A 27,801-nucleotide genomic window follows, 5' to 3' on the forward strand; every position below is an offset into this window, starting at 1 on the left:
GGGGGGGGGGGCGGCGGAATGTAGCAGTGATCTGAGATCTCCGGAAGTGGAGGCTACAAATCTTTGTGAAGAAGAGCACAGGCAGAGGCCCCCAACCCCATCGACACAAATCGGAGCTCTGGATGGCTGACTCCCCGGAGAAGAAGACATGACAGTAAACCTAAGTAAACCTAACTTTATCAGAGGCGGAAGACCCACCCAGGCCCCAGCAGCATGCCCGGGAGAGAGATGCCCACCTCCTGGCCACGAGCAGTCAGGGACACTCAGCCTAGCACGCGGGGAAAGGGCCGCCGGAAGCCTTCTGCCCGGCCACACCCCATGGGGCCATCTCTGGACACTTCATTCTGGTGCCAAGGCCCCAAAGGGAGTGACAGTGGCTGAGCACTGGGTCAGCAAAGAGGGAGCGTCCCCAGACAATAGGCCTGCCGTGTCCGTCCTGCATCCTGCCCCGCAGGTCCCACAGCAGGGCCAAAACGTGCTCCCAGAAGAATCAAGCCAGCACACAAAAGAAAAACTGCCCAGAGGAAATCTAAAACCAAACAGAGGCTGGGGTTTAGTGTTCCACACGGGCTGGGATCAGGGATCTAATCATGCCTATGGTAAATGAGCTACATTTGTTACTGGTTTATTCTGTTCGTTTCTTCTGAGGGTTGAAAACTAGAGACTCCCAGCCCTGCCTGAGGAGAAAGCTGGAGAAATCAGATATGGCACTTTTCAATAAATATTTTAAAGCTTCTGAAAGACATAAGTGGAAAAGAAAAGCAACTGCTGTAAGGCCTGTTTTTCTGTTAAAAATTATTCCGAGGGAAGAAAAATACCACAGCAAAAAATAGCTTAAAAAGGAAAAGTCAGAAGACAAATAACTTACCAAAAAACAAAAACAAAAACCTGTCCCTGTGGCCACCTTGGCCAGCCCACATTTTGACCCATGAAGCAAAAACTGAGCTCTGAGAGGGAAGCAAACTCGTCTCCTACCACACCCCGTGCCCAAACACGCAGAGGAGGACACGGGCCAGGGGCCCAGAACCCCCGCGTGGCGGTGCACTGAGCCCTCACCACCAAGCCGTGCCGTCACAGACCAGCCCCGAGCAGTGTGGACCCAGAGGCCTACAGCTCAACTCCGCTATCACTGCTGCCAATGTGCTTAAGAAATTAAGTCTCGAGTACAATTACCTCACGTGGGTCTAAAGGCTACAGTTTTGCCAAGTTAAAGTGGGGTCACCTGTCATCCTGAACAATGACCAATCAAGTCGAGGGAAACACTTGAACTTCCAAATAACTCAGGAGGAGGCTCCCCCTCCCCTTCTCACGCCAGTCAACCTCTCCCCATCGTCCACCAACTCGCCTACCCGCAAGGTGAAGAGATCCAGTTTTTAAATAAAATGGTCTAAAGAAACGGGAAGGAAAAGTCTTCACAAATAAGAGTGATGAATGCCCAGACTCGGCCCAGACAGCCAACCTACAGTTGATGACAATTATTTACAAGGGGGCGTTATCAAAGAAAAATGGTAGCACTCCCTAGAAGACTCACAACTTTTCCTCTTTTTCTCTATTTCTTTTAAGCTTTCTTGTCATAAAAGCCAACCTACATTAAAATATACTTACTACAAGACAACACAACTAATAAAATATATAATAAAACTTACACAAGTAGAAAATTCTGAGGTATTTCTGGTTTGAGGTGGTCTGTGGTCGTGAAGTTTTAATTCTCTTACTCTTCAAAATTTAAACCTCGGAAGCCACATAGCAAAGCGTGTATGTGTGGATGTGTGTGTTTTGTTTTTTTAAAAAATTTGCATGTTTCATAAATTAAAAAAAATTCAAATGTTGAAACAGCAGCATTAGGAACATTCACTGACGAGAGCAAGGTTATGGCAAAACAGAGAAACTGTTTTTCGAATATGCACCTCTTTAAAGGGTCTGGAGAAAGCTGTGTTCACGAGCCACAGAAAGGGACAATAATGTCACCACACAGGGCAGAGCCAGCACTGCAGGACTCCGGGGGTCTCCAGAGGGGCAGGCCTTCTCGGCAGGCCCAACCCAGGAAACTCTCCCGCCCTGGCTGTGCAGAGCGCCCCCTGTGGCCATTTCCCTGAACTGCTCCAGGAGGAAGCAATGTACATATTTCAACTTTTCCTCATTAAAGATATTTACAGTATCATGTCTTACGAAGAATGTACTCACTAAACCGTGATGATTTATACCCTTACCTAACCTTAAAATCAGGGCAGAAAAAATGTTCTGTCCTATGCCCAAGCCCAAGTGAGTGGAAAAAACTGGTCAGGGCCAACAGATGGGTCAGAGCCACACCTGATTTCAGACTTTCTCCAAACCCTGCTCTTGCCGTTAACGCTTGGCCTCCACACACTCCTTCCCCTCGATTCCTGGTTACCTGAGAAGTAGTCTCATAGCAAAGGATGTTGCTCCGAATGTGCCCGGGTCCAGTGTAGCTCTGCACCAAACCCCACCCCCAGCTCTGTCCTCCCCTCCAACTCCGGTCCAAACCATCCTCATCCTCAGCCCAGTTTTTCCTCGGTCAGGACAACACCCGTTAATCCGTGAAAGACACATCTGCTGTTTCTTAAACTCACTGTCTAAAAAGGGAGAAAAACACAGTAAAAGGCGGGGGGGTGGGGGGTGGAGGACGAGGGCAGAGGGAAACTCCTCTTTTGAGGAAGATGTGTTCTTATGTAACAGTCTTCAAAGGTTCCTCTAGGTAGAGTTTGCAGCATTAAGTTTCCTAAGACAGGAGATGGGTTTCTTTGTGTCACAGATTCTGAGACAACAAACAAAGAGAAAGAGGGAAAAATGAACCCCGAAGGGCGGGAGGTGGCCGAGGCTCTTCAGCACGGCGCTGGTTCTGCATTCACAGCTCAGCACCTCAACGCCTGCTGACGTGTCCGCTGTTTGCGATACAGTAGAGCAATGTGCTGGTAAAAACTGATCCAATCCAAAAAATAATATTAATAATAATAATAATAATAATTATAATAATAATAAGAAGTCAAGGTAAAGTAGCAGCTGCATTTTGCGTGTTTGTTGGTGTTACGGGATTTCCAAAACAAAACACTACTTTGTTTTCTTCCTTTCCTCTTCAGATCCACTGAGTCTGGAGATCCACTCATGTCCTGGGCTTAGATGCTCGACTCCTTCGGGGGCAGGTCCACATTGGTGACGGAGGTCACCAGGGAGACAAGACAGTCCGAGGTAGTGCCATTGACAGACCTCCGGATCAGGGACACCCGCTCCTCCACACAGCCCGCGGACAGACGAGCTTCTGCGTCGTGGTCCCAGCACTCCTCGATGGTCACGCAGAGCTGGGCCAGGCCCTGCACACCAGCGGGAGAGAGGAAACAGATGCCCTTGCCGGTGGCCCTCACTGAGGACAAGCAAACCTGACGATGTTCCTGAGGACCAGGGAGAGCCACGAGCCCACCTGCAGGGGTCTGAAGGAGACTCCCCTTCCGACAGTCACCAGCCTGAGGCCACGGGCCTCCTCCACAGCGCTGACGAAGGGTCCACTGAACCTCAACGTGGGAAGCAGGGCAACCCAGGGCCCTCCGGGGGCAGACATGGCTGCTGCCGCGGAGCAGTGATATTCAAACGAAATCTTATTACGCCAAGCCTAAACCACATAAGGGCCCAAAGTGCAGTCACAGTGGGAAAAAAGGAAGGCTTCATCCCACCCTGTCCCCCATAGCCCTGGACACCTCCCCAGAGTCCAGGGAACGTGGCGTGACACCCTGTGCTGGAACCAACTGTGTGCAGCTGGGAAAGGCAGCAGGATGGGCAAAATGCCCACACCCAGGAGCAGTCCGGCCTGCTCAGCATCAGGACACACTCAGACCTCTCTGGATCTGCTCCTCATCAGGGAACTGGACTGGCAACCCCAGTTTCTCTGCCCTGGGAGACTGAGGAGGTCTGAGGCAGAAGGTAAGTTCCTGGCCCAGCTTCCCTCTCCTGATGCCTAAGATTTTTCCATTTGTGGCTCTGGGCTCCAGGGAGCAGCATGGCAGCTGAACTTGGCCTCCACAGCTCGACCCCAGACCATATGGTGAGAGCGCTAGCTCCCACTGGCCCCAAGGATGTCCCTCTTCTGAATTAACCCTGGGGTAGCAGGGGGAAGGACTCAATGAAACTGGAGGCAAATATCCTTCCAAGAAAGGTAATGATTTACATAGCTGGGGTCTCTTTTTTTTTTTTTTTTTTTTTTGCGGTACACGGGCCTCTCGCTGTTGTGGCCTCTCCCGTTGCGGAGCACAGGCTCCGGACGTGCAGGCTCAGCGGCCATGGCTCACGGGCCCAGCCGCTTCGCGGCATGTGGGATCTTCCCGGACCGGGGCACGAACCCGTGTCCCCTGCATCGGCAGGCGGACTCTCAACCACTGCGCCACCAGGGAAGCCCATAGCTGGGGTCTTTTGTATGGTATCTCCAGACTGGAGGGGCCCAGATGCCACAGAGCTAAGCCATATTAAGCACTTATGTGATAGGTGTCCTGCCTGGTGATATACAGTAACTCCTTCAATCTATTACTACCCTGAGGAGACAAAGGCTCAGAGACATAAAGCAATTTGCCGGAAGTTACCCAGCTACTGACCGGCAGATCCAGGATTCCAACCAACATGTGTCAGGCCCAGGGCCAGTGGGCTCCACTGCACCAGTGCTCCACGGGGGCAACCAGGGCTCTGACGGAGCTGTCAGGCCCCATCGCTCTCTGTGGCCAAAACCAGAGCCACCTCCCTGCAGAGCACTAACCTCCCCAGACGCTCCCCTGGTGGAAGGGAGGCACTGCACCAAGTGGCCTCTGACCAGGCAGGGGCGGAGGGGCTGTCCCGCTGCCTGCGGCCCCTCTCTCTGACCCTGCCACACATGGGAGGGGCTGCCCTCTCTGCCCCCCAGGCCCCTCACCGGGTGTTTCAGCCAGTGATCCTTGATGGCAGGCCGCATCTTCTTGTGCACGACCACCTCCTGCAGCTCCTCCAGTGACGGGTGCTGGCCAATCTCTTCCTCAAAAGGCAGCATGTACTCGTCCACAGGTCCTGGGGGCGGAGAGAGAGCCCGGCAGGGTCACCCTAATGCCCAGCCACACCCCCCCACACACCCAGAATGCTCCGGGCTCCCGTCCCGCTCACCATCGGCAGCTTTGCAGCGGGACACGAGCTCCCACAGCACCAGGCCCATGGCATACATGTCGATGCGCAAAAAGGCGTCTCTCTGGAAGTTGATGGCTCCCTCGAGCACCTCAGGGGCCATGTACCGCCGCGTGCCCACCTGCACGGGGACAGGGGAGGGTCTGCGGTCACCAACCACGCACAAATGCACTCACAGCTGGACACAGGAGCTACAGCCGTGTGCACAGCAGGGCCACCAACAATGACGGCTGTCCCTGACGCACCACATCCCTGGGGGGCCCCGGGGTCGTGAAGTAATGACGACTGTAAAGTGTCATTCGAGACAGCAGTAATCTACCATGAACTGCTGCCTCCATCAGCACCACGAGGGGCTACACAGATGATGTGTACTTCACTGAGACGCACGCCAAAAGCAGAAGGGGGAGAATACTTAAAAACAGTAATAGCCGTTGTTTTAGGACGATTTGCTTAGGCTTAACCTTAGGTTACTTTTTCTAGGTTTCTGGTTTGGATTCTTAGTATACTCTTATTTATCTTATTTTTATCTTGTTTAATAATTACAACTGAAAGAGGAAGGGAAATCTGTTTCTCACTGGCTGGCCTGGGAAACCACACCACCCTCCAGGCCTTGCTCTCCCCACGGGTGAAAGAGAGCATTGCTCCTGGAGTTCTCAGACAGCTCTGAGCTCACGGGGCAACCCCTGCCCCCTCCCAGCTGAGCACCAGAAGGGCAGCGTCCACCCGTGCCCCCACGTCTCACACCCCCTGAGGCTCGTCACCTGCCCATGAGTGTCCCCCGGAGGTTTCCCTGGCTCAAACCGAACAGCCAGGCCAAAGTCAGCCAGCACGGCCGTGAGGTCACTCTTCAGCAATACATTCTTGCTCTTAAAGTCCCTGTGGAGACAATGGACTGAGACAGAGTCGAACATGTGGTCCAACTGACCCTCCTCCTGGCTTCCCACCTTGATTCCCAGAGACCCCAGGCCAGGCCATCCCACCCGTGGGGAGCAGGGTCTGCGCCAGGGTGGAGTTCCATGAAGCCACACGGGCAGGCAGCTTTAGGACGCCTCCCTCCACTGGTGTGAGAGTCCAGAACTGCACTCCCACCAGAGCGGCAACGCTGACCCCAGCCCGGTGCCCAGCATCGAAGGCCAGCCCTCACATTCTCAGAGGGCTTGAGGAGGGGGCATAGCAGCCAGGGATGTGAGTTTCCTGGGAAGAATTTACACTATTTGGGATGTGAGTGAAAAGAGAAGTTTCAGTGAACTGGCCTGGGTTCCGAGCAGGCCCCCGAGGCTCGAGCCGCTACGGGAGCAGCGGAGCGGGGGCTGAGGTTGCGTTCAGCCTGGCCCCTCCCTAGCAGGTCCTCAATCTTCCCGCGCCTGTCTCAGCCTTGCCGTGAGGGCTAAACCGATGGACGAATGTTTAGGGACACCCCTGGCACACTTACTATGCACTACCGTTAGGTGGAACCATATGGAAGAGTCGACATTCAACCGTTTTTGACCTACAACAATGGCAATTTCATACAGTCAACCTCCTATGTCATTAATGTTATTACCATCGGGGCCCTTCAGCTTTGAACCCTGGAATTCGAGGCTCACTCCCTACCTCACGGCCACAGAACCACACTACACTAGGTCTACTTCTCTGCGCCACTGTTCCTTCACCTGTAAGACAGGCAGAGAAAAACAGTACCTATCTCACAGGGCAGCAATGAGGCTGAAATGACTTGGTGTTTCTAAGTGCTTAGAGCAGTGCCTGCCACTGTGGTGAGGAGGTGGCACAGTGGCTCTCAAAGCACCATCCAAGGACCCCAGTGAATCCCTGAGACTGTTTCAGGGGATCTGCAAGGTCAGCATTCTTTTCATAATAATCTGTTATTTGCCTTTTTTTAAGCTCATTCTCCCAAGAGTACAGAGTTTTCCAGAGGCTACACACACATGTCATCATTCTGACAGTTAATGGAATATGTGTGCTCTAATACAGCAAATATCAACAGCCATAACCCACAGGAGTGTAAAGGGATCCTAACCAAAAAGTTTGAGACCTGCTAAATCAACTCTCCAAAGTTAGTCAGCAGTCGGCACTTCCTCCTGCGGCCACTGGAGGGCACCAGAGAACTGACTTGCGAGGCCACAGCCTGCAGGGGACGCAGGCAGAAGGCAGGGGAAGAGTCAGGTGGGCAAAGGGTTTTGTGCGGTTGCCTCTGACACACCACAGAGCAGCTAACCACGTTTATGAAACTGAGACCCCCAGGCCCTGCTCTCACCCTCCAACCCTCTCTGCAGCTCCAGGTCAAGCGCAGAGAGGGCAACTGCTAACCCAGGTACCTGTGGGCAATAGACGGTTTGTGGCCCTCGCCACGGCACCAGGGCACGTCCTCGTGTAGGTATGAGAGGCCTCTTGACATTGTCTCTGCCACGTGACACAGTTCGTTCCATGTGATGATGTTCCCCTTGAGGTAATCCGTGAGGGAGCCCTAGAGGGGACAGCACAGACTCTGGGCACAGGAGGACAGGATCCAGCCCAGCCCCTGGAGGGCCATCTCCATGGGCCATCGGCTGGGCTTCCCACCCCCGACCCCCGGATGCTGGAATTCATGAGGCCAGGAGGGGCTGGGAAGGGGGAGTCGTCAGAGAGTGATAATCCTGAAGTCACTACTCCCATTAGTAAGAACTGATCCCAGGGCGAGGGGTTCTTATTGCAGACCCTCGTGTCCACACCCATGACGGGCGACCTCAGGGGAAGGCCAGTGGGGCCCACGGTCACCTCCCATGGGAGCAGGGTCCACAGGGTGTGCTCACCTTGTCATGGAAGGCCGTGATGAGCCACAGCTCCACCTCCAGGTTTGAGCCTCGCTTCTCGGCGGCAATGAACTGCAGCAGATTCTCATGCTTCATGCCAGGTGTGCTGAAGATCTCCCGTTCACTCTGCCATGACTGCTTGTCCTGAGGCAGGGATGCGGCTGAACCTCACCACAGCCATGCCACCCTGCAGCTGCCCACTAACCCCAACCTCAGCCTCTGTAAGGGAGGTGGAGCAGGACTGAGCCAGGCCCAGGACCCCAGACCAACAGTGACCCCTGAGATCACCAAGGCCAGCACCTGATTTACAAAGGGGGCCACTGAGGTCCAGAGACAGAAGTGAGGAGCCCAGGACCACCCAATCAGTGAGAAGCAGAGCAGGCCTGGCTTTGCCAAGTGTCCCAGGCAACTGCTCGGGGTAGCCTGGTGTCTAGGGCCCCTAAGCAGAACCTGATGGCAAAACAAAACCCTGAAAACCAGACTGGATTGAGGTTTTGCAAATCAAAGTTTTGCAAAGCCCTACCCTAGGCCCAAGGTGAACGTCACCATCCCCAATGGGGCCCACACCTCTCTCATCCCAGCTGTACACGACGTGGACTGCCCTGGGGCAGAGAGCTTGGGCCCCGCAGGCACACACGCACCTGGAGTGGGAAGATCTTGACAGCCACGAAGTCATTCATGAGCTGTGCCTTCCAAACACAGCCAAAGCGCCCCCGAGCCTTGATCTCCAGCAGCTGCAGTGGCTTCAGGCCCACCAGAGGGGATGGGGGTGGAGGTCCAGGATCCTGGGGGGATCGAGGGCTTAATAGGATCTGGCTTGGCCTCCCCACCTCTACCCTGCCCGGCCCCAAGCCCACCCCATCTCACCTCATGGATGTCCACGTGGCCATAGGGGGGCTTGCGATGCCGGTACATCCAGAAGGCCAGCAGGACAATGAGGGAGAGGCCCCCGATGGGCAGCAGCGAGTAGGCCAGCACAGTGAGCAGGGTAGGGGCTGTCGGGGGTGGCTCGTACGTGACTGGGGGATACACGGAGCCCGGCGTCACACAGCCCGCCTACCCGCACACCTCCAGGGCCAGACCAAAGAGCCCTGTGGCTACTCCCCACCCCACAGAGGAGCTGAGCGTTCGGTGGGGGGCCAAGGCCGGCCCACATCGCTCCCCCCCCTCACCTTCTGGGCCGCCCGCCTCGGGCAGGTGGGTGAAGCGCTCGTTGCAGAAGTTGCCTTCGCAGCAGCAAAAGTACACCTGGGGGTTCTCCTCGGTGGCCACGCACTCCTGCCTGGAGGAACAGTTTCCCATCCGCTCCTCAGGTGAGGGACAGCCTCCCCGGGGTGGCCCAGCCAAACCCCTCCCCACAAAGAACCCCACAGGGAACCAGGTGGGGGGCAGGGGGAGTGTGAGCCCACTTCTCCTAAAGCGGGACCCAGGGTCAGGAGGGACAACAGAGGGTGGGCATGCACCCAGAGCCCTCCTGGGGACCTCGCAACAGGGGCAGGGACCCAGCACCACCCCTGCTCGCCCAGGCTGTCACGAGAGCCCGTGTGTCCCCGCCTCAGCTCCAGACACCCAGCCCCAGGGACACTGGCACCTGTCGTAGCAGTTGAAATCGTCCAGCCAGCAGCCCTTCTTGACGAGCTCAATGGTGCCTGAGCTGTTGCGCCAGGAGGCGTAGCAGTGCAGCCGCTTGTCCTGCTCGCCCTCGCAGCGCTCCAGGCCGCTCTGGTTGGTGCGCTCTAGCTCCCAGTTGGCGTTGTAGTAGATGCACTCCCGCGTCTCGGCCTCCCCGCGACCGGAACCTGTGGCGGGGGAGAGAGCTGCTGCCGAGTAGCCCCAGGCCCACGAGGGAGGCAGGGGGCCAGACTGACAGCCAGATGCACAGTGGGGGGCTCCTGGGTGGGAGGGGGGCTGCTTCCCTGCAGCAACAGCAATGAATGGAGGGGGCCTCAAAACCCCAGGGCATGGTCAGAATCACTGTGTCATCCGGGTGGGGCGGGAGGGTGGTGCTAAAAATACATATCCCTGGGATGTCCCTCGTGGCTCAGTGGCTAAGACTCCGCACTCCCAGTGCAGGCGGCCCTGGTTCGATCCCTGGTCAGGGAACAAGATCCCACATGCATTCCGCAACCAAGAGTTCACATGCCACAACTAAGGAGCCCACGTGCTGCAACTAAGGAGCCTGCCTGCCGCAACTAAGACCCTGCCCAACCAAATAATTTTTTAAAGAATGCATATTCCTGGGCCCTGCCCAGACCCATCCATTTGGAGTGGGGGCAGGATCTACGGTTTTTTTTTTTTATTCATTTAATTTATTTATTTGGTTGTGCCGGGTCTTAGTTGCGGCAGGCAGCCTCCTCAGCTGTGGCATGAAAACTCTAAGTTGCGGCATGCATGTGGGATGTAGTTCCCTGACCAAGGATCGAACCCGGGCCCCCTGCATTGGGAGCGCGGAGTCTTAACCACTGCGCCACTAGGGAAGTCCTTGGATCTATGTCTTTAACCAACCCCCTCTGTCTCGGGTGGTTCTGATGCAGACCTCTGGGACCACGTCTGAGAAACTAGAAGGGCAGGTTCCTGCCGCTGTCTCTGCCTTGTCTCAGAGTAGCTCCACTAGTGAGAAACAGGGCTGATGGGATGGGGTGGACCTCGGAGACCAAAGGCTAAGTGAGCACCAGCCGCAGGGCCGAGGCTGACGCCGACAATGCCCACAGGCTCCTGCCCACCTGCAGCAGCATTCGGCGGCTGTGCTCTGCAAAGCCCCCAGTCCGGAGGGCTCAGGGGGCCCACTGCATCCACAGCAGCAATTCTAGTAGGGGTCCCAGGAGACCTGACCTGTGGGGCAGACCCCCAAGCTGGGCTTCTGGGCTTAGCACAAGTTATCACCTCTGGCTGCAAGACGCTCACAACTTTCTCCTTTATATTTTGGCTCTTCTCTCTCTACTTCCACAGGCCTTTGTGCTTCCTCCATCACCTAATTTATCACCCTTGACTAATTGCCTGTTGTTGTTTAAAGGATTATTTCAGACATTCAAGAAGTGTAAAAATAATGTAACCAAAGATAACTTCCCAGAGAAAATAACATAATGAACACTCATGTAAGAAACAAAACAGAGACTTCGCTGGCGGCGCAGTGGTTGGGAATCTGCCTGCCAATGCAGGGGACACGGGTTTGATCCCTGGTCGGGGAAGATCCCACATGCTGCTGAGCAACTAAGCCTGTGCGCCACAACAACTGAGCCTGCGCTCTAGAGCCCGCGAGCCACAACTGCTGAAGCCTGTGCACCTGGAGACCATGCTCCCCAACGGGAGAGACCACCGTGATGAGAAGCCCGCACAGCACAACGAAGAGTGGCCCCTGCTCGCCGCAGCTAGAGAGAGCCCACACGCAGCAACGAAGACCCAACACAGACAAAAATTTAAAGAAGAAATAATTTTTAAAAAAAGAAAGAAAGAGACAAATCATTACAAATGTGCTTGACAACTGCTTTTTAAATGTCAGGCTTCCCCCACAGGACTGCAAAGCTGATGCTTTAACTGCAGAAGCCTTGACTGTCTTGAGTACTAGAACCAGTTCCAGACACAGACCGGACAGATGGATGGATGTATGAAGGAAGGAAGGACCAGACAGAAGGACAGAAGGACAGAGTTATCTCCTGGCTACAGCAGGATTCTGAAGGGAGGGGAAAACAGGAGGGGTGGCCTCAGCCTGCAGCCCAAGCCCTAGGGTCCTCAGGGGAGCTTCCATCTCCACTCAGACAACAAGCCCCCACCCCCTGTATAAGGCAAGGAGCCCGAACAAGAGAGGCCAGCAGACATCAGGAATGGCCCAAGGCTGGCCCAGCTCCTCTCTCCAAGCTGCTGATCAGGCAGAGACCCCTCTGGCCACTAACGTGTGGCCAGGACCCAGGTGGTCAGGGCTGGGAAGTCCAAAGCTCAAGGCTCCAGGTAGGACCCAAGGGTTCAGGATGACACTGGACCCCCACCTGACAAGATCCTCCTACAGACCAACTGGAAACAAAAGGTGCCCATGACCCCATTCAAGTCCTGGTTCTGATGCTTACTGGCAAGTGATCCAGCCACCCCGTGCCTCCGTTTCCCCACTCATGAAAAGGGGATGATAACAGAACCTACTTCCTTGGCTGTTCCAAGAGCGAGATGAGTTAATGCATTTTAATGCTGGTTAGCACAATGCCTGGCACACTGGCTGTTACATTAGAGCCTGACACGCCCTGCTGCCTTGCCACTTCATCACAGCACAAGCTCCCTGCCCTGTCAGGCTGGGAGTGTGCATACCCAACCTGAAAGAGCTTTGCATTCAGAGCCCCAGGGGGACCAGGGGAGACTGGGAGACTCCATGCCCCCCTCACCACACCCAGACTCTGCTGCCAGCTGGAGAGGGATTCCCCCTCCTCCCTGGCACTCTGCTTCTGCACACACTCAGCTATTTATAGCCTCTGGCAACACTCCAACCACAAGGCTGCCTCCGCCTTTTAACAGACACAGGGTTCCTGCCCACACTCACAGAGCCGGGGCCCCCTGCAGAGGAGGCTCCCCCATCCCAGCCCACTCACCCATCCCTCTCACGTGCTGCCTCAGAGCCCTGTGGGGAACCTCCCCCCAGACGCCTGGGCAAGGGGCTCACTCTACCCCTGAGCACCAGCCAAGCCAACCGGCAGCCTCCAAAGGAAGCAGGTATACCAGCGTCAGTGTCCCCAGCAGGCAGCGCTTATGTTCCAAGGGGCCTACACCTCGGCAGAAAGATGCCCCCAGTGCTCCCTTAGCCCCCAGTCCAGGGAGAACAGAGAAACCCCGCTCCTGGACACACACCACCACCAAAAGAAAGACTATATGCAGATTCTACTCAGAACCCACATTCCAGGAGCGGGATGAACCTAAATGATGGGCTTTGACACTTGAGGTCCATTTCCCAGGCCAGCTGACTTTGGATGTACCCGACTTGCACTGGGGAGACAAGGGGAAAATCCAGTAGGGAGAGGAAGAGGGATGAAGAGGTGAGGCAGAGCCTTGGTGGGAGGGTTTGGAGCTAGAGGGGACACGCCTCCCCTGGGGTCCCCCGAGCTCTGGCCTTGGGGTGCATCTAGCTCAGCCAACAACTCCCAGAGGTAGCGCGGACCCCAGTAGCCAGTGGGCCACTGCACCCTGCCCCTGGCTCCTGGAGGCCCCTCGGCAGCCCCCGCCTCCCTGTGGGCACAGCCCACCTACACTGTAGAGTGGTGAGAATGCGGTGCCAGCCGCCACCACGTCCACCTCAGGCCCCTTGCACCAGCGCACCCCCCCAGGAGCCACCACGCCCGAGAGGGGGCCGCGCAAGGCGAGCCTAGCCTTCTCCCTCATGGTCCAGCACCCAGGTCTGCCCAGAGAGGAGGGGCAGCCCCACACACACAGCGGCCAGGCTTTCTTCCCGGGAGGCCCTGCTTCAGGCTCCCCAGCCCTGCCCCCTCAGGGGGCCCAGCCGTCAGCTGAACACCTGCTGTCCCCGCAGGTTCCTCCAGAGGAGCCAAGGGTCCTGAAGGTGAGGGCTCCCTGCCACAGTGTCTGTATCCAAGTTTATGCCTCCACCTCCCCCAATCCACACAGGAGCATCTTCACCATCTTCCCACGACCAGAGTGAGGATGGCCCGTGGCGGGGGTGGGGGGGGGGGAATCAAGGGAACCTAAATGGAGGTGGGGGGGTGGGCGAAGGGGAGGGCTAGAGCACGAGAGAGACAGACAGACAGACACACACACACACGTGTGTGTGGACACGCAAGGGTGGAATGGCACATACATACAAGAGGCAGAAAAGAATCCTAAACATGCCTACGTTTCTTTGAACTTCTTTCACACAAGAGGATAACTCTACCCAAGTTATTTATTAAGTGTCAAAACCAGGTTTTGAAACCAGGCAGCCTGGCTCTAGAGTACATGCCCTTTACATGCTCTGTGACGCCTTTATTCTCAGTGCTACAGAACAGTCCCCTGTATGGCCTGACCACAAACTAAGTGTCCATCCTCCTGTTGGACGTTTAGGTCATTTACAACATTTACTGACTTAAGCACTGCCTCTGTGAACCCTCCTGAATCCTCTTTTGCATGTTTTCTGGTGCCCACGAGCGTGCATTTCTCTAGGAAATACAGCCACACGTTAGAGATATGGGACATAAGGATGAGCATCTCCAACTCACTGGATACAGTCACACTGTTCTCCCAAGTGGATGTACCAATTTATGTGCCCAACCGACTCCAGGCCCCCTGAGCCACACCGTCAGCCCGATGTGTGCTCACCCGGTCAGGGTGAAATCATACATCATGGTTTTGATCCACATTTCCTGACTGCTTGTGAGAGTGATCATGTTTGTGTTCATCAGCCCCTTCTGAGAACTGCCTGTTCGCACCCATCCCCATTTTTCTGCTGGGCTGCTTTTCCTTTGGGTTATAGAAAGTTTTTACAGATTCCAATAAAACTTTTCTTCCTACATAGTAACCCCCTTCATTTATTTGTTTGCTCTTTGCCAGAAAGTCTACTTTATGTGACACTAGCATAGCTATATGACATTTCTTGTAGTATTTTCCCAGTTTATCTTTTTCCAACTTTTATTTTAAATCTTTCTGTATCTTTTTTTATCCCAACTCAATCTAACACTGTCTTTGATCCTAGAATTGACTCCTGTTACATTTATGATTACCACTATGTTTAAATTTGTTTTTTCTCTACTGCTACCACCTTGGATTATCTTTTTAAATTCCATTATTTCAGCCACTTCTGGTCTGGAAGTAATGTACCCTATTTCTATCCTATTATAAGCTAGCCTTTAAGTTTTAATATGTACATTTATGCTAAAAGCCTGAAGTTAATCAACATCTTTTCCATCCCTCATTAGAACTTAATTGTTCTAACTCCAATTACCTCCTTCCAACTTAAATTAGTTTAACATAATATCTGTGTTCCACATTTAATCAGTTGTTCTTCTTATCCGCCTCCCAAAGCAGATATTATCTGTGTTTTATAAAGTCAGCATTTTCTTTTTTTTTTTAATTTAATTTTATTTTATTTTTGGCTGCATTGAGTCTCTGTTGCTGCGAGCAGGCTTTTCTCTGGTTGCAGTGAGCAGGGGCTACTCTTCGTTGCAATGCACGGGCTTCTCATTGCGGTGGCTTCTCTTGTTGCAGAGCACGGGCTCTAGGCGTGCGGGCTTCAGTAGTTGTGGCACACAGGCTCAGTAGTTGTGGCTCGCGGGCTCTAGAGCGCAGGCTCAGTAGTTGTGGTGCACGGGCTTAGTTGCTCCATGGCATGTAGGATCTTCCCAGACCAGGGCTCGAACCCGTGTCCCCTGCATTGGCAGGCGGATTCTTAACCACTGCGCCACCAGGGAAGCCCAGCATTTTCTTATTAGTCCATACATTCTCCAGCTTGCCTGCTCACCCTTCCTAGAAGGAAGAGCTCCACTCTTCCTTCTAGGACCACTGTCCTTCCTGACGAACATCTTCCTTCAGTAAAGATCTTTTGGTACAGAAGCCTTTGTTCATCTTTCCGAAAATGTTAGTTTGTTCTTTTTCCTCACTGACAGTTTAGAAGAACATAAACTTTTAGGTTGAGTTATTTTCTCTCAGCATTTTGAAAATATTATTCCACTGTCTTCTGGCTTCCATCATTATTGCTGAAACGTCTACTATTAGTTTAACTTTGTACATACTCTATCTTTTCCCTCTGGCTGCTTTCTTAGATCTGCTTCTTGCAGTTTCACTATGAGCTATGTGTCTAAGTCCATGTTTAAATTTCTTTGTACTGCTTGGAAGAATATGCTTTTAATCTGATGATTCATGTCTTTCATCAAGCCTGAAAAATTCTTGGCTTTTATCAATTTGAATATTGCCATCTCCCTATTCTATGATTCTGAAATTCCTATTACAAGTATCAGACCATTCCCAGTCTCTTAACTCTGCTTTCACAATTTTCAATTCTGTGTCTAAGCACCATTACAGATAATTCCACAGGTCTAACTTCCAATTCATTAATTTTCTCTTTAGCTGGGTCTAATCTGCTGTTTAGTTCTTCTATTTAATTTATAAATTCAATTAATCTATTTTCTTATTTCTAGAAGTTCTATATTTTTTTTTTCTGGCTGCATTGGGTCTCCATTGCTGTGCATGTGGCGAGTGGGGGCTACTCTTCTTTGCAGTGTGCAGGCTTCTCACTGTGGTGGCATCTCTTGCTGCAGAGCACAGGCTCTAGGGCACACAGGCTTCAGTAGTTGTGGCACGCAGGCTCAGTAGTTGTGGCTCACAGGCTTTGTTGCTCTGTAAAATGTGGGATCTTCCCGGATAGGGATCGAACCCAGGTCCCCTGCACTGGCTGGCAGATTCCTATCCACTGCGCCACCAGGAAAGTCCCTAGAAGTTTTATTTTTTAAAAAACCTTCTTGGTCAATTTTGATACTTCTGTTCTTTGTCATACTTCCAAATCCCTCACTTCTAATTCCATAATTTAACTTCCTGAACATCTATTTCTGCCACTTGTTACTTTTGATGATTTCACTCATGGTATCTTGTTTCCCTGTGTGTTTTAGAATTTTGGATTCTGTTTTTGGATACGCTTGTGTTCAGTGGGGGCCTTTTCTGTGGGAATAAAAAGTGAAGCCAAGTTTGAGGGGGCAAACTTCCAGAGATAATTTATATTTTTGCTTCTGCCAAATTCTGCCAAATTCTCTAGGACATTACCAATCTGGAATCACTTTAATTACTTAACTCCCAGGAAACACAGATGGTATATACTCCAACTCCAAGCTCATGGAAGCACAGATCTATGGTTACAAATTCTCAAGTGAAACTACCCACCCCCCACCAACCAACAATTTTATTATCTATTCCCTTTATCAGCAAAAGAATGTTCCCTCTAGTCCATACTTTCACTGAATGAATAATGCTGTGGAAGTCTTATCATGTGAGAGCCTCAGTCTCAATTCCACATCTTATCTCCTGTGCCTCACACACTGCTACTAAACCCACATCTCTAAATTATGGAGAGAGGCAAAGTCCCCCAGGAAAAAGCAGCTTTAACCAGTGAAGCAGTACAGCTCTAGCTTCCAGCCCACTCTCGCTTGTCCCTTACTTTGTTATACATGCAATCATGCATATACATTTAAAAAGGATATTTGGGGCTTCCCTGGTGGCGCAGTGGTTGAGAGTCTGCCTGCCGATGCAGGGGACACGGGTTCGTGCCCCGGTCCGGGAGGATCCCACACACCGCGGAGCGGCTGGGCCTGTGAACCATGGCCGCTGAGCCTGCACGTCCGGAGCCTGTGCTCCGCAACGGGAGAGGCCACAACAGTGAGAGGTGCGCATACCGCAAAAAAAAAAAAAAAAAAGTAAAAAGGATATTTGTTATACTTTAACCAGCATTTCTATGTGTCTTGTATGAAGAGGTTTTTCAGCTGTTTTGTTCACTATTATTGCCAGAAATGGAAGTTCAAGAGCCATCTCCAAGGGTGACGAAAGGAGCTCTATCAGCCTAGGAACAAGGAATCAAGCTAGGTCACCTCAAGTCACTTCCAACCTCGAACTTTGTAAACAATTCCTTGGCACCATCCACGGAACAAGGTGTGGGTCCAGGGCCATTCTCTGAAACACTTGCCTTTCTCCAGGGCCCATCATTCCTGAAGGACAGTGGTGAGAGAGCTTCCAGGTAAAGGGCAAGGATTATACACAAATGCTATTTTTGCTCTCTCCTGTAGCCCCACTAAAACCGCAGCAAAGAAAAGGTTTTTAAGGACAAAAAGAACGGGAAAGCACCACAGAAATGAAGTTCTGAAGTTGGAAAGCAAATATAACAAGTGGCCACTGATCACACAGACTCCTAATCTGGCTGTGGAGAAAGCTGAGAAGCAACATGATTTCTACCATCTCACATCTTCAGTCCACTTTAGAGTTTGTCTTCTTTTGCCTCCCCCTCACCTCTACATCTTTGGGGTCCCAACCCAAAAAGAGGGGCTCACTATAGAGGGGCTCTCTTTAGAACTCCAATTCCTGTCTTCCTAGCCCAAGGCTATCAAATGCAAGGCTCAGCTTTTCAGGTGCCCGTATGCAACTGAAGACAGAGTCAAATGTAAAAGTCACCACCCAAGCCCTCTTTTCTCACACATATCCTGGCCTAGTAGGTCTCAGCATTGAGAGATAGCTGTACAATGCTTTCAACCAGAGATGTTTTCTCAGTTTGTCCATCTTTTCAGGTGCTTTCAGAAAGAGGGTTGGTCCTGATCATCAAAAGAGGAAATTTCCATAACTACTTTTAACCCAGGTTTTAGATATATTTTCAGGACCATATATAGTACCCAAAGGGGATACCTCTACACAAACACAACAACTGAGATACCAGTGTAGAGATAAGACTACCCATAGAAAGTGTCAACTGAGAAGAACACTGACCCCAAAGCAGAGTCCTGAAAAAAGTAACTTCCATTCCAAAGTGTAATTCAAGAGGAAAATTCACTTTCTACCAACTTTATTATTTCAGACCCTTAGGAACTGAATTGTGTCCCCCTCCAAAATTCATAACCACCGATGTGACTGTCCTAGGAAATAAGGTCTCTAAAGAGGCAATTAAGGTCAATTAAGGCCATATGCGTGGGGCCCTAACCCAACAAGACCGATGTCCTTATAGAGAAGAAGAAGAGACACCAGGAGTGTAGACACCCAGAGAGAAGGCTGTGTGAGGACACAGCAAGAAGGCAGCTATCCGCAAGCCAAGGAGAAAGGACTCACCAAGAACCAATCCTGACAGCAACTTGGTCTTGGACTTCAAGCCTCCAGAACTGTGAAAACTAATTTCTGTTGTTTAAGCCACCCAGTCCGTGGTATTCCATGGTATAGAAGCCTGAGCCGATTAATACACAGACAGTGCACATCACCTGTACCATGTGGGAAAGCTGACTGGGACATCATTTACACTGGAAACAGTACCCTTAACCCACTTCCACCTAACTCGACGAGCAGGGCCTGACATGGGAGCTCACACAAGGAATCCCAGTAAAATGGTAGTGAAAGAGTAGAGAGCATGCTGAAGAAGGGACTAGGAAAGCAGGGGCTTTGGAGAACAAGTCGTCTCAAATTGTCTTCTTTAATTCTTCAGCCAGTTAAGGCAGAAGATCGTGCGAGGAAACGCGGCACACACTCAGCCAGGAATTGAAGCTCACCAGAACCCGTTCTGGTGTGAAAAGCCTCTCACCAGACTCTAAAATAATCCTTTTACAAGTTTCTCCCATACCTCCTACCACCATTATCATCACACGTGACTTCAGGATCCCTCCATGCCCAGAGCCTGTCAAACACACAGGGTGCACCAGTATAGCCCTGCTCCCCACCACCTTCGGCAAGAGCCTCAGTCTCTCTGAGAGGTGGAGGCAGCATGGAGCCTAGCTAGTGAGCACACACAGACACACACATGCACAACCACCCCAAACCCAGACCATATCCTGGCTAGTCCACTGCCACCTCCCCTTTGTCGGCACGGTAACCAGGAGCCTCAGACATGGGAAGCAGCCTCTCTGGCGCTCCTGAGATACCAGGTCAGTGGAAGTGAGCACCCTCCCTGTCCGGGCACCCTTCATCAGGTGGGCTATTTCCAACCTCTATAATCTAACATTACACAGGACACACACACCACCACCATCACCACCACCACCAAGACACAGTATAACCATGTATAATCGTTTCTCGATATCTATCAAAATTTAAAATACACATGTCCTGGGGCTTCCCTGGCGGCACAGTGGTTAAGAATCCGCCTACCAATGCAGGGGACATGGGTTCGAGCCCTGGTCCGGGAAGATCCCACATGCTGCGAAGCAACTAAGCCCATGCGCCACAACTACTGAGCCTGAGCTCTAGAGCCCGTGAGCCACAACTACTGAAGCCCACATGCCACAACTACTTTAGCCCACGTGCCTAGAGCCTGTGCTCCGCAACAAGAGAAGCCACGGCAATGAGAAGCCAGTGCACCGCAACGAAGAGTAGCCCCCGCTCACCGCAACTAGAGGAAGTCCAAGAGCAGCAATGAAGACCCAGCGGGCCAAAAATAAATAAATAAAAGTAAATAAATAAATAAAAAGACTGAGGTAGATCCATATACATTAACAAGATTGCCAGAACAGATCTCTGAGTTTAAAAAGCCATGACAGGGACTTCCCTGGCAGTCCAGTGGTTAAGACTCTGCACTTCCAATGCAGGGTTCATGGGTTCAACCTCTGGTTGGGGGAACTAAGATCCCACATGCCGCACGGCACAGCTAAAAGAAAAAGGCCATGACATGCGAGAACACGGACGCAAGTCACAAAACATGGTGAGCAAAAGATGGACATAAAGCAGTTCATCCTGTAACGTTCCATTCATTTAAAGCACAATGACAGGCCAAAATAACATATGTTGTTAGAAGTCGGGATAGTGGTTACCCTTAGGGGTTTAGGGGTAGAGACTGGAATGGAGCAAGAGAGGGCTTGCTTGGGGAGAGGGCAGTAAATTTCTGATTCTCGATCTGAATGCTGATTATATCAGCATATTCAGTTTGTGAAAATTCCTCAAGATGTCACTTATGATAATTACGCTATCCTATACATATTTTATATTTCAGCTAAGTATTTGAAAAAGAGTAATACCATTTTAGGTTAAAAAAAAAAAGCTTTATTTCTCTAAGTACTTCTATAGATACATATGTCAAACGTCTAGAAGATATCTACCAACCTGAGAAGGCTCACTTCTGGAGGAGGACTCAGATGGCGGACCAGGCTGGTAAAAGACACCCCGGTTTTATCTGTAATATCTAAATTTCTGCAACTGAATCCGTATGTATTACTTGTAAAACTAAAAATTAATAAAATTTTAAATGGGAAAAGAAGTTATGGCCAATGTGACCACCACTCAACTGTATGTCAGGGTGGCTAACCAGGAGACCCCTGGATGAGGGCAGACTTGGGAGGGGTTTTTCAGGGTAGGGGAGACAGGACCGCATTGCCCTGGCTCTCCTCCCCCACGTAGTCCTGCAGGACCCACTCTCAGGTAGCGGGTTCACAGGAGGGGCCAGCCAGGTGGGAAGGGAAACCAGAATTCACCTAACTTCTCTGCCCCTCTATTTTCTAAGCCCCAGCTGCAGATGAACCCTGATCTCCTCTGCCCTCAGGGCACAAAGGGCTCTACTTATGAGGCCTGGACCACAGGGCTCTCCTCCAATTCCCACCCACACTCCCACCCAAGCCAGCAGTTCCAAGAAAGGCCCTGGTCTGCCTGGCTTGTGAGCACCTGAAGGGAATGTAAAACTTGGGTAAAAAGGAAATTCCCAAACAGGATATAAAGTAAGGGTTTCTTAACCCATGATTGCCAGCCCAAGGCTCTGAGAACTCATGCATGCTTTCTGAATCAATGAGGGGGAAGGGGGAAGGAGGACTGTCAATGACACTGGACATTAAGAGGCATTGTCCTCATACCTAAAAACACTGGGCACCACTGCAAGCCAGAAGGAAAAAACATCCTGGCATCAACACTCAAGAGCGTCAGCTTCCAAGTCAGCCTCCTGTTTTCACTGGTTCAGGTCTAGGAGGTAAGCAGGGGCCCCTCCCTCTCCTCAGATGGACAGACAACAGCTGTCTGGTCACATCTTCCGAAATGCTGGGCCCAAGCCCCAGGAAGCAGCCTCCTCCATCCTCCAGCCAAGGGCTTGGGTTTCCAAGCAGCCTTCCTTTTCCTTCCCCGGAACTAATTTTAGCCTCCTTGGTTGTCAGAGTGGAACTGAAATAGTCGGTAGAGAAACGTTTGCAAACAAGAACATGCGCTCACCCCACAGAACGCCTCAGCTCCAGCCCAGAAACCAGGCAGAGGAGAAGTCCCACTGAGTGGCAGGCCCAGCCCCTAGAAGGCCCCTGAGAGGAGGACTCACATGCGCCCACTGGGGCAGGCTTCCTTTCCAACCCCCAGTCCCAGCAATCACGTGCCCATGAATGAAAACACCCAGCTAGGGCTGCCAGTCCCTGAGAGAGTTTGAAAAAGGCGCATGTATGTGTACAGCCAGACTGGGATAACCAGGGCAAGGCATGGGGCTGTCCAAATGCGGGAAGCCATGACTGATCCTGGGCCAGGGGAGGCACAGCTGACCCCCAAACAACCTCGGCCTGCATTACCAGTTGGTTTCCAGTACCTACCATTGTCTCAGACAAAAACAGCACTGAGAAACTTTAAAAACAGACTCAAAAGAGGGCAGCGGACTCTATTCTCCCCCATCCCCGCCCCCACCCAACAACCTAGGCCTCCAGGAGCAGCACCACCAGGACCTCAAGGACCAGGCACCTCTGGGGCTGGGATGGCAGGCCTCTGAGTCTGGTGGAGAAAGGCCAAAAAGGAAGTCCCAAACAAGGGGGTGGGTGTCTATTCCGGAACAAAGAACAGGTGACAGAATGGAAGGGAAGGGGAAAAAAATAAAGAATCCTGAGATGGCAACAAAGTCCACTTTGGAGAGACTCCAAGAGATGGAAGCAGAGTCTCAACCCCAGCAAACAAACAAACAAACAAAAAACCTTTAAAATAAGCACTTCACACACCAGCGACATGGAGAACTTGGAAACTGAAGCTTTGGGAGTGCTTCCTCCTACTCTAAGAAGCGTCTGTAATCCGTTGCCAGTTCAGCAAGCTGTGTTTTGCCGAGTTCAAGAACAGAGAGGAGACCCCATAAAGCTCCCCAGCCGAGCCACGAGTAGGTGGGGGGAGGAGCGGAGGACAAACACGGGCTGCCAGCCTGCCAAGCACAACCAACAGGCGCCGGTAGAGATCAACCCCGGGGTCTGGGCCCGCGCGGTGCGGGTGCAGTCTACCGCACCTCCCCGCGGCCAGGGTGGAGCCGCGCACCCGTACCTTTGGGGAGAGGTGGCGCCCCCGCCCCAGGGTCCACGGGCTCGGAGCTCCAGGCCCAGGGCGGCGCCGCCTCCCCAGGGCGCCCGGCAGCCAGCCCGCTTGCTGGGCTCGCCGGGGAGGGCATGCCCGGCGCTCCGCTAGGCCCACGTCGGCTGCCAGGTGCGCGCACAGGGGCGCCGCGCGGCGCAGAGGCCCCGGCCCCTCGGGCGAGGCGCGCGCTGCAAACCTGGCGGCGCGGTCAGGGTGGTGGGCGGGGGCGGCAGGCAGGCTGCCCGGCCACCCACAATCGCCGCCTCCCTGAAACCCGAACCACTTCTGAGAAAACTCAAGGACGCCAGGATTCTTTCCTCGGTGGCCAGCAGGACTCCCAAACCACGAGTTCGAACCAAACCCTGAGGCTGAAGCAGGAATCTCCTAGGTTTTGAGAATCCAACCTCCCACCCTGAATCCGATGGGGGGGGCGGTGTGCGACGGGGGGTGGTATTAGCCATTAACCCCACCGCCCACAACTCTCTGTCCCTTTAAAGGCATGAGAACATTCTAGATCAGGTTCTCAATCAGGTGATCTGTGCCCCCTCCACTCAGAGCATTTTCGGTTTTCGCGATTGGAAGTGCTACTAGCATTTAGCGGGTAGAGGCCAAGGGATACTGCTAAACATCCTACAATGCACAAGATGCCCTCCACCCCCCCCACACACACACAACAAAGAATCATGGGGTCCAAACTGTCAACAGTGTCAAGGTTTAGAAACGCTGCTCTAAAATGAGGTCTACCCAGCCAGGATCCTGCCTGAGGGCTGTCTACCCAGTGTCATTCTCAAAAGTATTACCCAGACCAGCTCCCCCCGACCTAAGCCCCCAGATCCCAGGCCCTGGTAACAGGTCAGTATCTGCAAGTAGATCTAAACTCTGACCTGATGTCTCTTGGTCCTCACTTGCACTACCCTAAGCTCCCAGGTAGCAGTACACAGGCACTCAGGGGAGGGCTTCCTGAAGGAAGGGGTGGGGGTGGGGGGTGGATCAGGGGTGGCATGTGAACACTGGGCAGGGTCACAAAAGGCAGAAGTAAAGAAGTCATGCCCAGTGGCTAGAACAGGGTAGGTGGAGGCAGCAGTGTGGGAACTTGCCCAGTGCATAGCCCCCGGCCAGGACTGGTACAATGGGCAGGGCAGCCAGGGCAGACAGGCCTTCACGGAGTCCAATCCAGGGGGCCATAATTAGCTGGTATCAGTACAAACAGCGAGTGTGGACAACGTATGTACATACTCTCACGTGGGTTCTCTTTCTTATTTGCATTTGTTTTCTGCGGGGGAAGGGTCCACAGCTTTCATGAGATTCTCAAAGGGGCCCATGGTGTAGGACGGGCACTCTTCACTGGGCTCCCTAGAAAGGAGGTTCCTTAGGCGAAGCGCCAGGGGAAGTCCAGGTGCTATTTGGGAATTGAGATGCCCAGAAAGACCCTGCAGAGCAGTGCACCACAGCAGCCCACCCAAGCTGTGGGAGGCCATGGGGTTCCAGATCTTATGTCCTCACCCAGGTGGAGAGCCAGGGAGTCTGGGTGAGTTTCTTACCTCATCTACCTTGGAAGCATCTCTAAGAGCTGAGGAGGGTGCCCACTCCTCCCAAAGGGCAGCCCAGCCAGCCAGACAGGGCAGAGTCTGGAATTCTTAGCAGGTACAAGGACAGGTAGCAGAGGACACCCTTCCCTGGGGAAGAGCACCAACAGCCCATGACTCTGTGGTCCGTGTCCTTGACACCTACCACTACACTGGGCCTGAGGGTCACTTCACTCATTCCACACACACTTCTCCCCTGAGGAAATGGACAGTATCTTTGAGTCAGAGAGAAGCCCACCTATGAGGACAGCTTGGAGCAGTCAAGGCCTGCACTTCCCAATGTGACAGACGGGAATCAGGTCCTCCTCCCCAGCCAGCGGCTCCTGACATTTCACTCAGAACACTCTCCAACCCACAGGCCCTGATCTAAACCTCAAGTACAGAGACAGATGTCAGGAGTTCTTGCGGGATACACAGATGTGTGTCTGAGATATCCACTGCAAGGCAAGAGCCAGATGACTTGTTTCCCAAGGACACTGGGCCAGGCACAGAATACAGAAGACGTGCAAAACTAACTAACACTGATCTTGTAACAAGTACCCTGGACCATTATTGCAGCATCAATTCTGCCTCTTCTTTTAGGCCTGCACCATCCAATACGGTAGCCACTAGCCAAACGAGACAACTGAGCATCTGAGATGTGCAAAGTCTGAATTGGGATGCTCTGTAAGTATAAAATACAGAGTGGATTTTTATGACAGTACAAAAACTGGAGAATGTCTGTTTTAATACTGATTACAAGTTGAAACGATTATTTTATATACATTAGGTTAAATAAAATATACCATTAAAGTTAATTTGACCTTGTCACGGACTGAATGCGTCCCCTCAAAATTCGTACGTTGAAACCCTAATGCCCAATGCGATGGTATTTGGAGACGGGACCTTTGCAAAGGGTTAGACTGGTTCATGAGGGTGCAGCCCCCATGATGGGGTTAGTGGAAGAGGAAAAAAAAAACCCACAAACCCCCCACCTCCCCACCCCAAGCACCAGGTAAGCCCATGTGAGGATGCAGTGAGAAGGCAGCCATCTGCAAGCCAGGAAGAGGACCCTCACCAAAACCTGACCATGCTGGCACACTGACCTCAGACTTCCAGCCTCCAGACTGTGAGAAAATAAGTTGTTGTTTAAGTCACACAGTCAGCCCAAGGAGACTAAGACACACCTGTTTCTTTTTCCTTTTATTAACATAAATACCAGAAAAATTTAAAGTTATATGTGTGGTTCACACTATATTTCCGTTGGACAGTGCTTTTCTAGATCCTCCTTCTACAAGGGCACTGTGTGCTGCAGGGAGTGGTGGTACTTCTAAACAGCAAGCCAGGAACTTGAAGGAAGGGTATCAAGGAAGTCAAAGGAACAGGAGGGTCAGCTCTGCTCCCACCTGGGCTTGTCGAGGCTCTTCCCATAGTTCTTCACAAGTCAGGGCAGTGGCGACCAAAGGACTGGCTGGTGTCACCACTCGAAACACCCAGTGACCCCCACTTTCCTCCAGGGCAGGAACACAGGTTGGTGGACTCTGTCCTAACTCTGGCTGCCCCATGTTGCAAGATGCACTGCTGAGCACTGCCCAAGCCAGGGAAGAGGAGGGAAATACAGTCCTTCCAGGGGTCCAATCCCACCCTGGCCCTGGCCCGCATAATCAGGGAGGGACCTGAGACTGGCCAAGCCAGACAGCGATAATTAGGGAGAGGGTTTTGGTCTGAGGCTGTCCTTGTCCTGGGAGGAGGCCCCCTCTGCAGACATGGTCTTGGAAAAGCCCAGCACCTACAGGAGGGATCCACAGACAGTCAGGTGAGCTGCTGCGTGCCTAGTAAGTCGTCAGGCTGCAGCCCTTCCCTCTAGAGGCCAATGCCTTCCTTTCACTTCAGAGATCTCATTCTTGGGGAAAAGCAGCTCAAAGCAGCACTTAAAAGGCAGAGAAAGGAACAGGTTCAACACCACCAACTCTCGGCATCTACGACAAAGGAAATGTCTCCAAAAGATCCATGACACCCTTTCCATATTGTGCCCAGGTACCACTAAGGGGTCTCTATCCTTTGGTCCCTGCACTCAGGCTACGGAGCTCCAAAGCCCCACTCGGAGAACTCACTTGCCTTCGGTGCCGACAGCTAAACCCCGCTACACTGCAAAGGAGGCGCGTAGAGTGGGAGTGGGGATGAGCTGGAGATGCGCGTTCCCCACCCACTCAGCAGCCGGGGGATCCCAGCCCCGCCCCTGCACGCCCGGCCCCGCCCTTCGCGGGTTTCCCAGACTCTACGCTGCTGCCACCGCGGGCGTCTGGGGACCCGCGCTGCATGTCTAATGGGGGCTGGGAACAAAGACGCGCAGGACCAGGCTCCCGGGCTGCAGCACACCGGCCTCTGAGACCGCCCCGGGCTTCTCCCTGGAGCTTTAATGCGCGGCTCCCCACGCTTCCCAGGGCTACCCGGAGCCGTCCGAAGCCGAGCGCGGAGCCCGTCCCTGCGCGCACACTGGAGCAGGGCGCGTCCCAGCACCGCTAGAAGAGGAAAATCAGTGCTTCGGCCTGGGGGAAAAGCGGTCTCCCGGCGGAACTCCGCTTTATACACCCGCAACCACACACCCTCAAACACCCTCACGCGAGCCGAGCGCTGGCCGCGAGGGTCACCCACCCCCGCCACGTGCTTCCCGGTGGCCAGAACGAATAGGGACCTGTTGGTTTGTCTTCTCGCCCCACCTCCCCTCCCAGGAGTCCAAAACAAAGCAGTCCCTCGGGGTGGCCGCACCTCGCGTCCCCGGGCGCCGCAGGGAAAGCGGGCGCAGGTAGGAGCTGGCGCCAACGGCGCGCCTCCGGGGGAATACCACGCAGACGCTGGTGGGATGGGGTGCAAGTGACTCCTCCGGGCTGTGTGAAGCGGCCCGCGTCGCTTCGCTACACCTAGTGGCTCTGAGGGTCAAGCAATCCTGCCCCCAGCCGCTGCTGCACCTACAGTCCCGCTACCCCCCGTATTAGATCTGCCTGCCCCGCTTGACCACCTTCCTCATGCTTGGGATTTTCTCTCACTCTCCCTCGGTTCCACGCACCTGTGTAGCCTGAACCCCGACCCTGGGGTCGCCTCCGCGAACCGGAGCCCCGCAGGCCGCCGCACAGGCAAGATCATCCCCCCAAGATCAGCTAGCAGGGCGCCCCGCGCGCCCCCCGTCCCCGCCCCGGGAGATGCAAGCTGGGTGCAGGTGGTGAGGCGAGGAGGCCGCGGGCCCGCCCTTTGTTGGTAAACACCGCACGGCGCCAGAAGCCGCCCCGCGCCCCCCACGCCGCGCCCCGTCCTTACCGGCGCACAGCGATCCCCAGAGGAGGGCGAGGGCCGCCCAGGGCGCCGTCATGTTCCGCGGC

The 27,801-nt window shown here is 53.1% G+C and overlaps 1 protein-coding gene across 1 annotated transcript; it reads right to left on the reverse strand.

The window, feature by feature from the left end:
- ACVR2B (activin A receptor type 2B) lies at positions 1–27,801 on the reverse strand. Its single transcript, XM_030830193.2, has 11 exons — positions 27,740–27,801; positions 9,532–9,739; positions 9,113–9,222; positions 8,808–8,959; positions 8,582–8,725; positions 7,941–8,084; positions 7,467–7,615; positions 5,913–6,027; positions 5,134–5,272; positions 4,910–5,040; positions 1–3,329 (listed from the first exon to the last, which is right to left on the reverse strand). Exons 1-11 carry the CDS (start codon positions 27,789–27,791, stop codon positions 3,135–3,137), a joined length of 1,539 nt encoding a protein of 512 aa, XP_030686053.1. The 5' UTR covers positions 27,792–27,801; the 3' UTR covers positions 1–3,134.

Source organism: Globicephala melas, chromosome 11 (assembly GCF_963455315.2).
Source record: "Globicephala melas chromosome 11, mGloMel1.2, whole genome shotgun sequence".
NCBI classification, from domain to species: Eukaryota; Metazoa; Chordata; class Mammalia; order Artiodactyla; family Delphinidae; genus Globicephala; species Globicephala melas.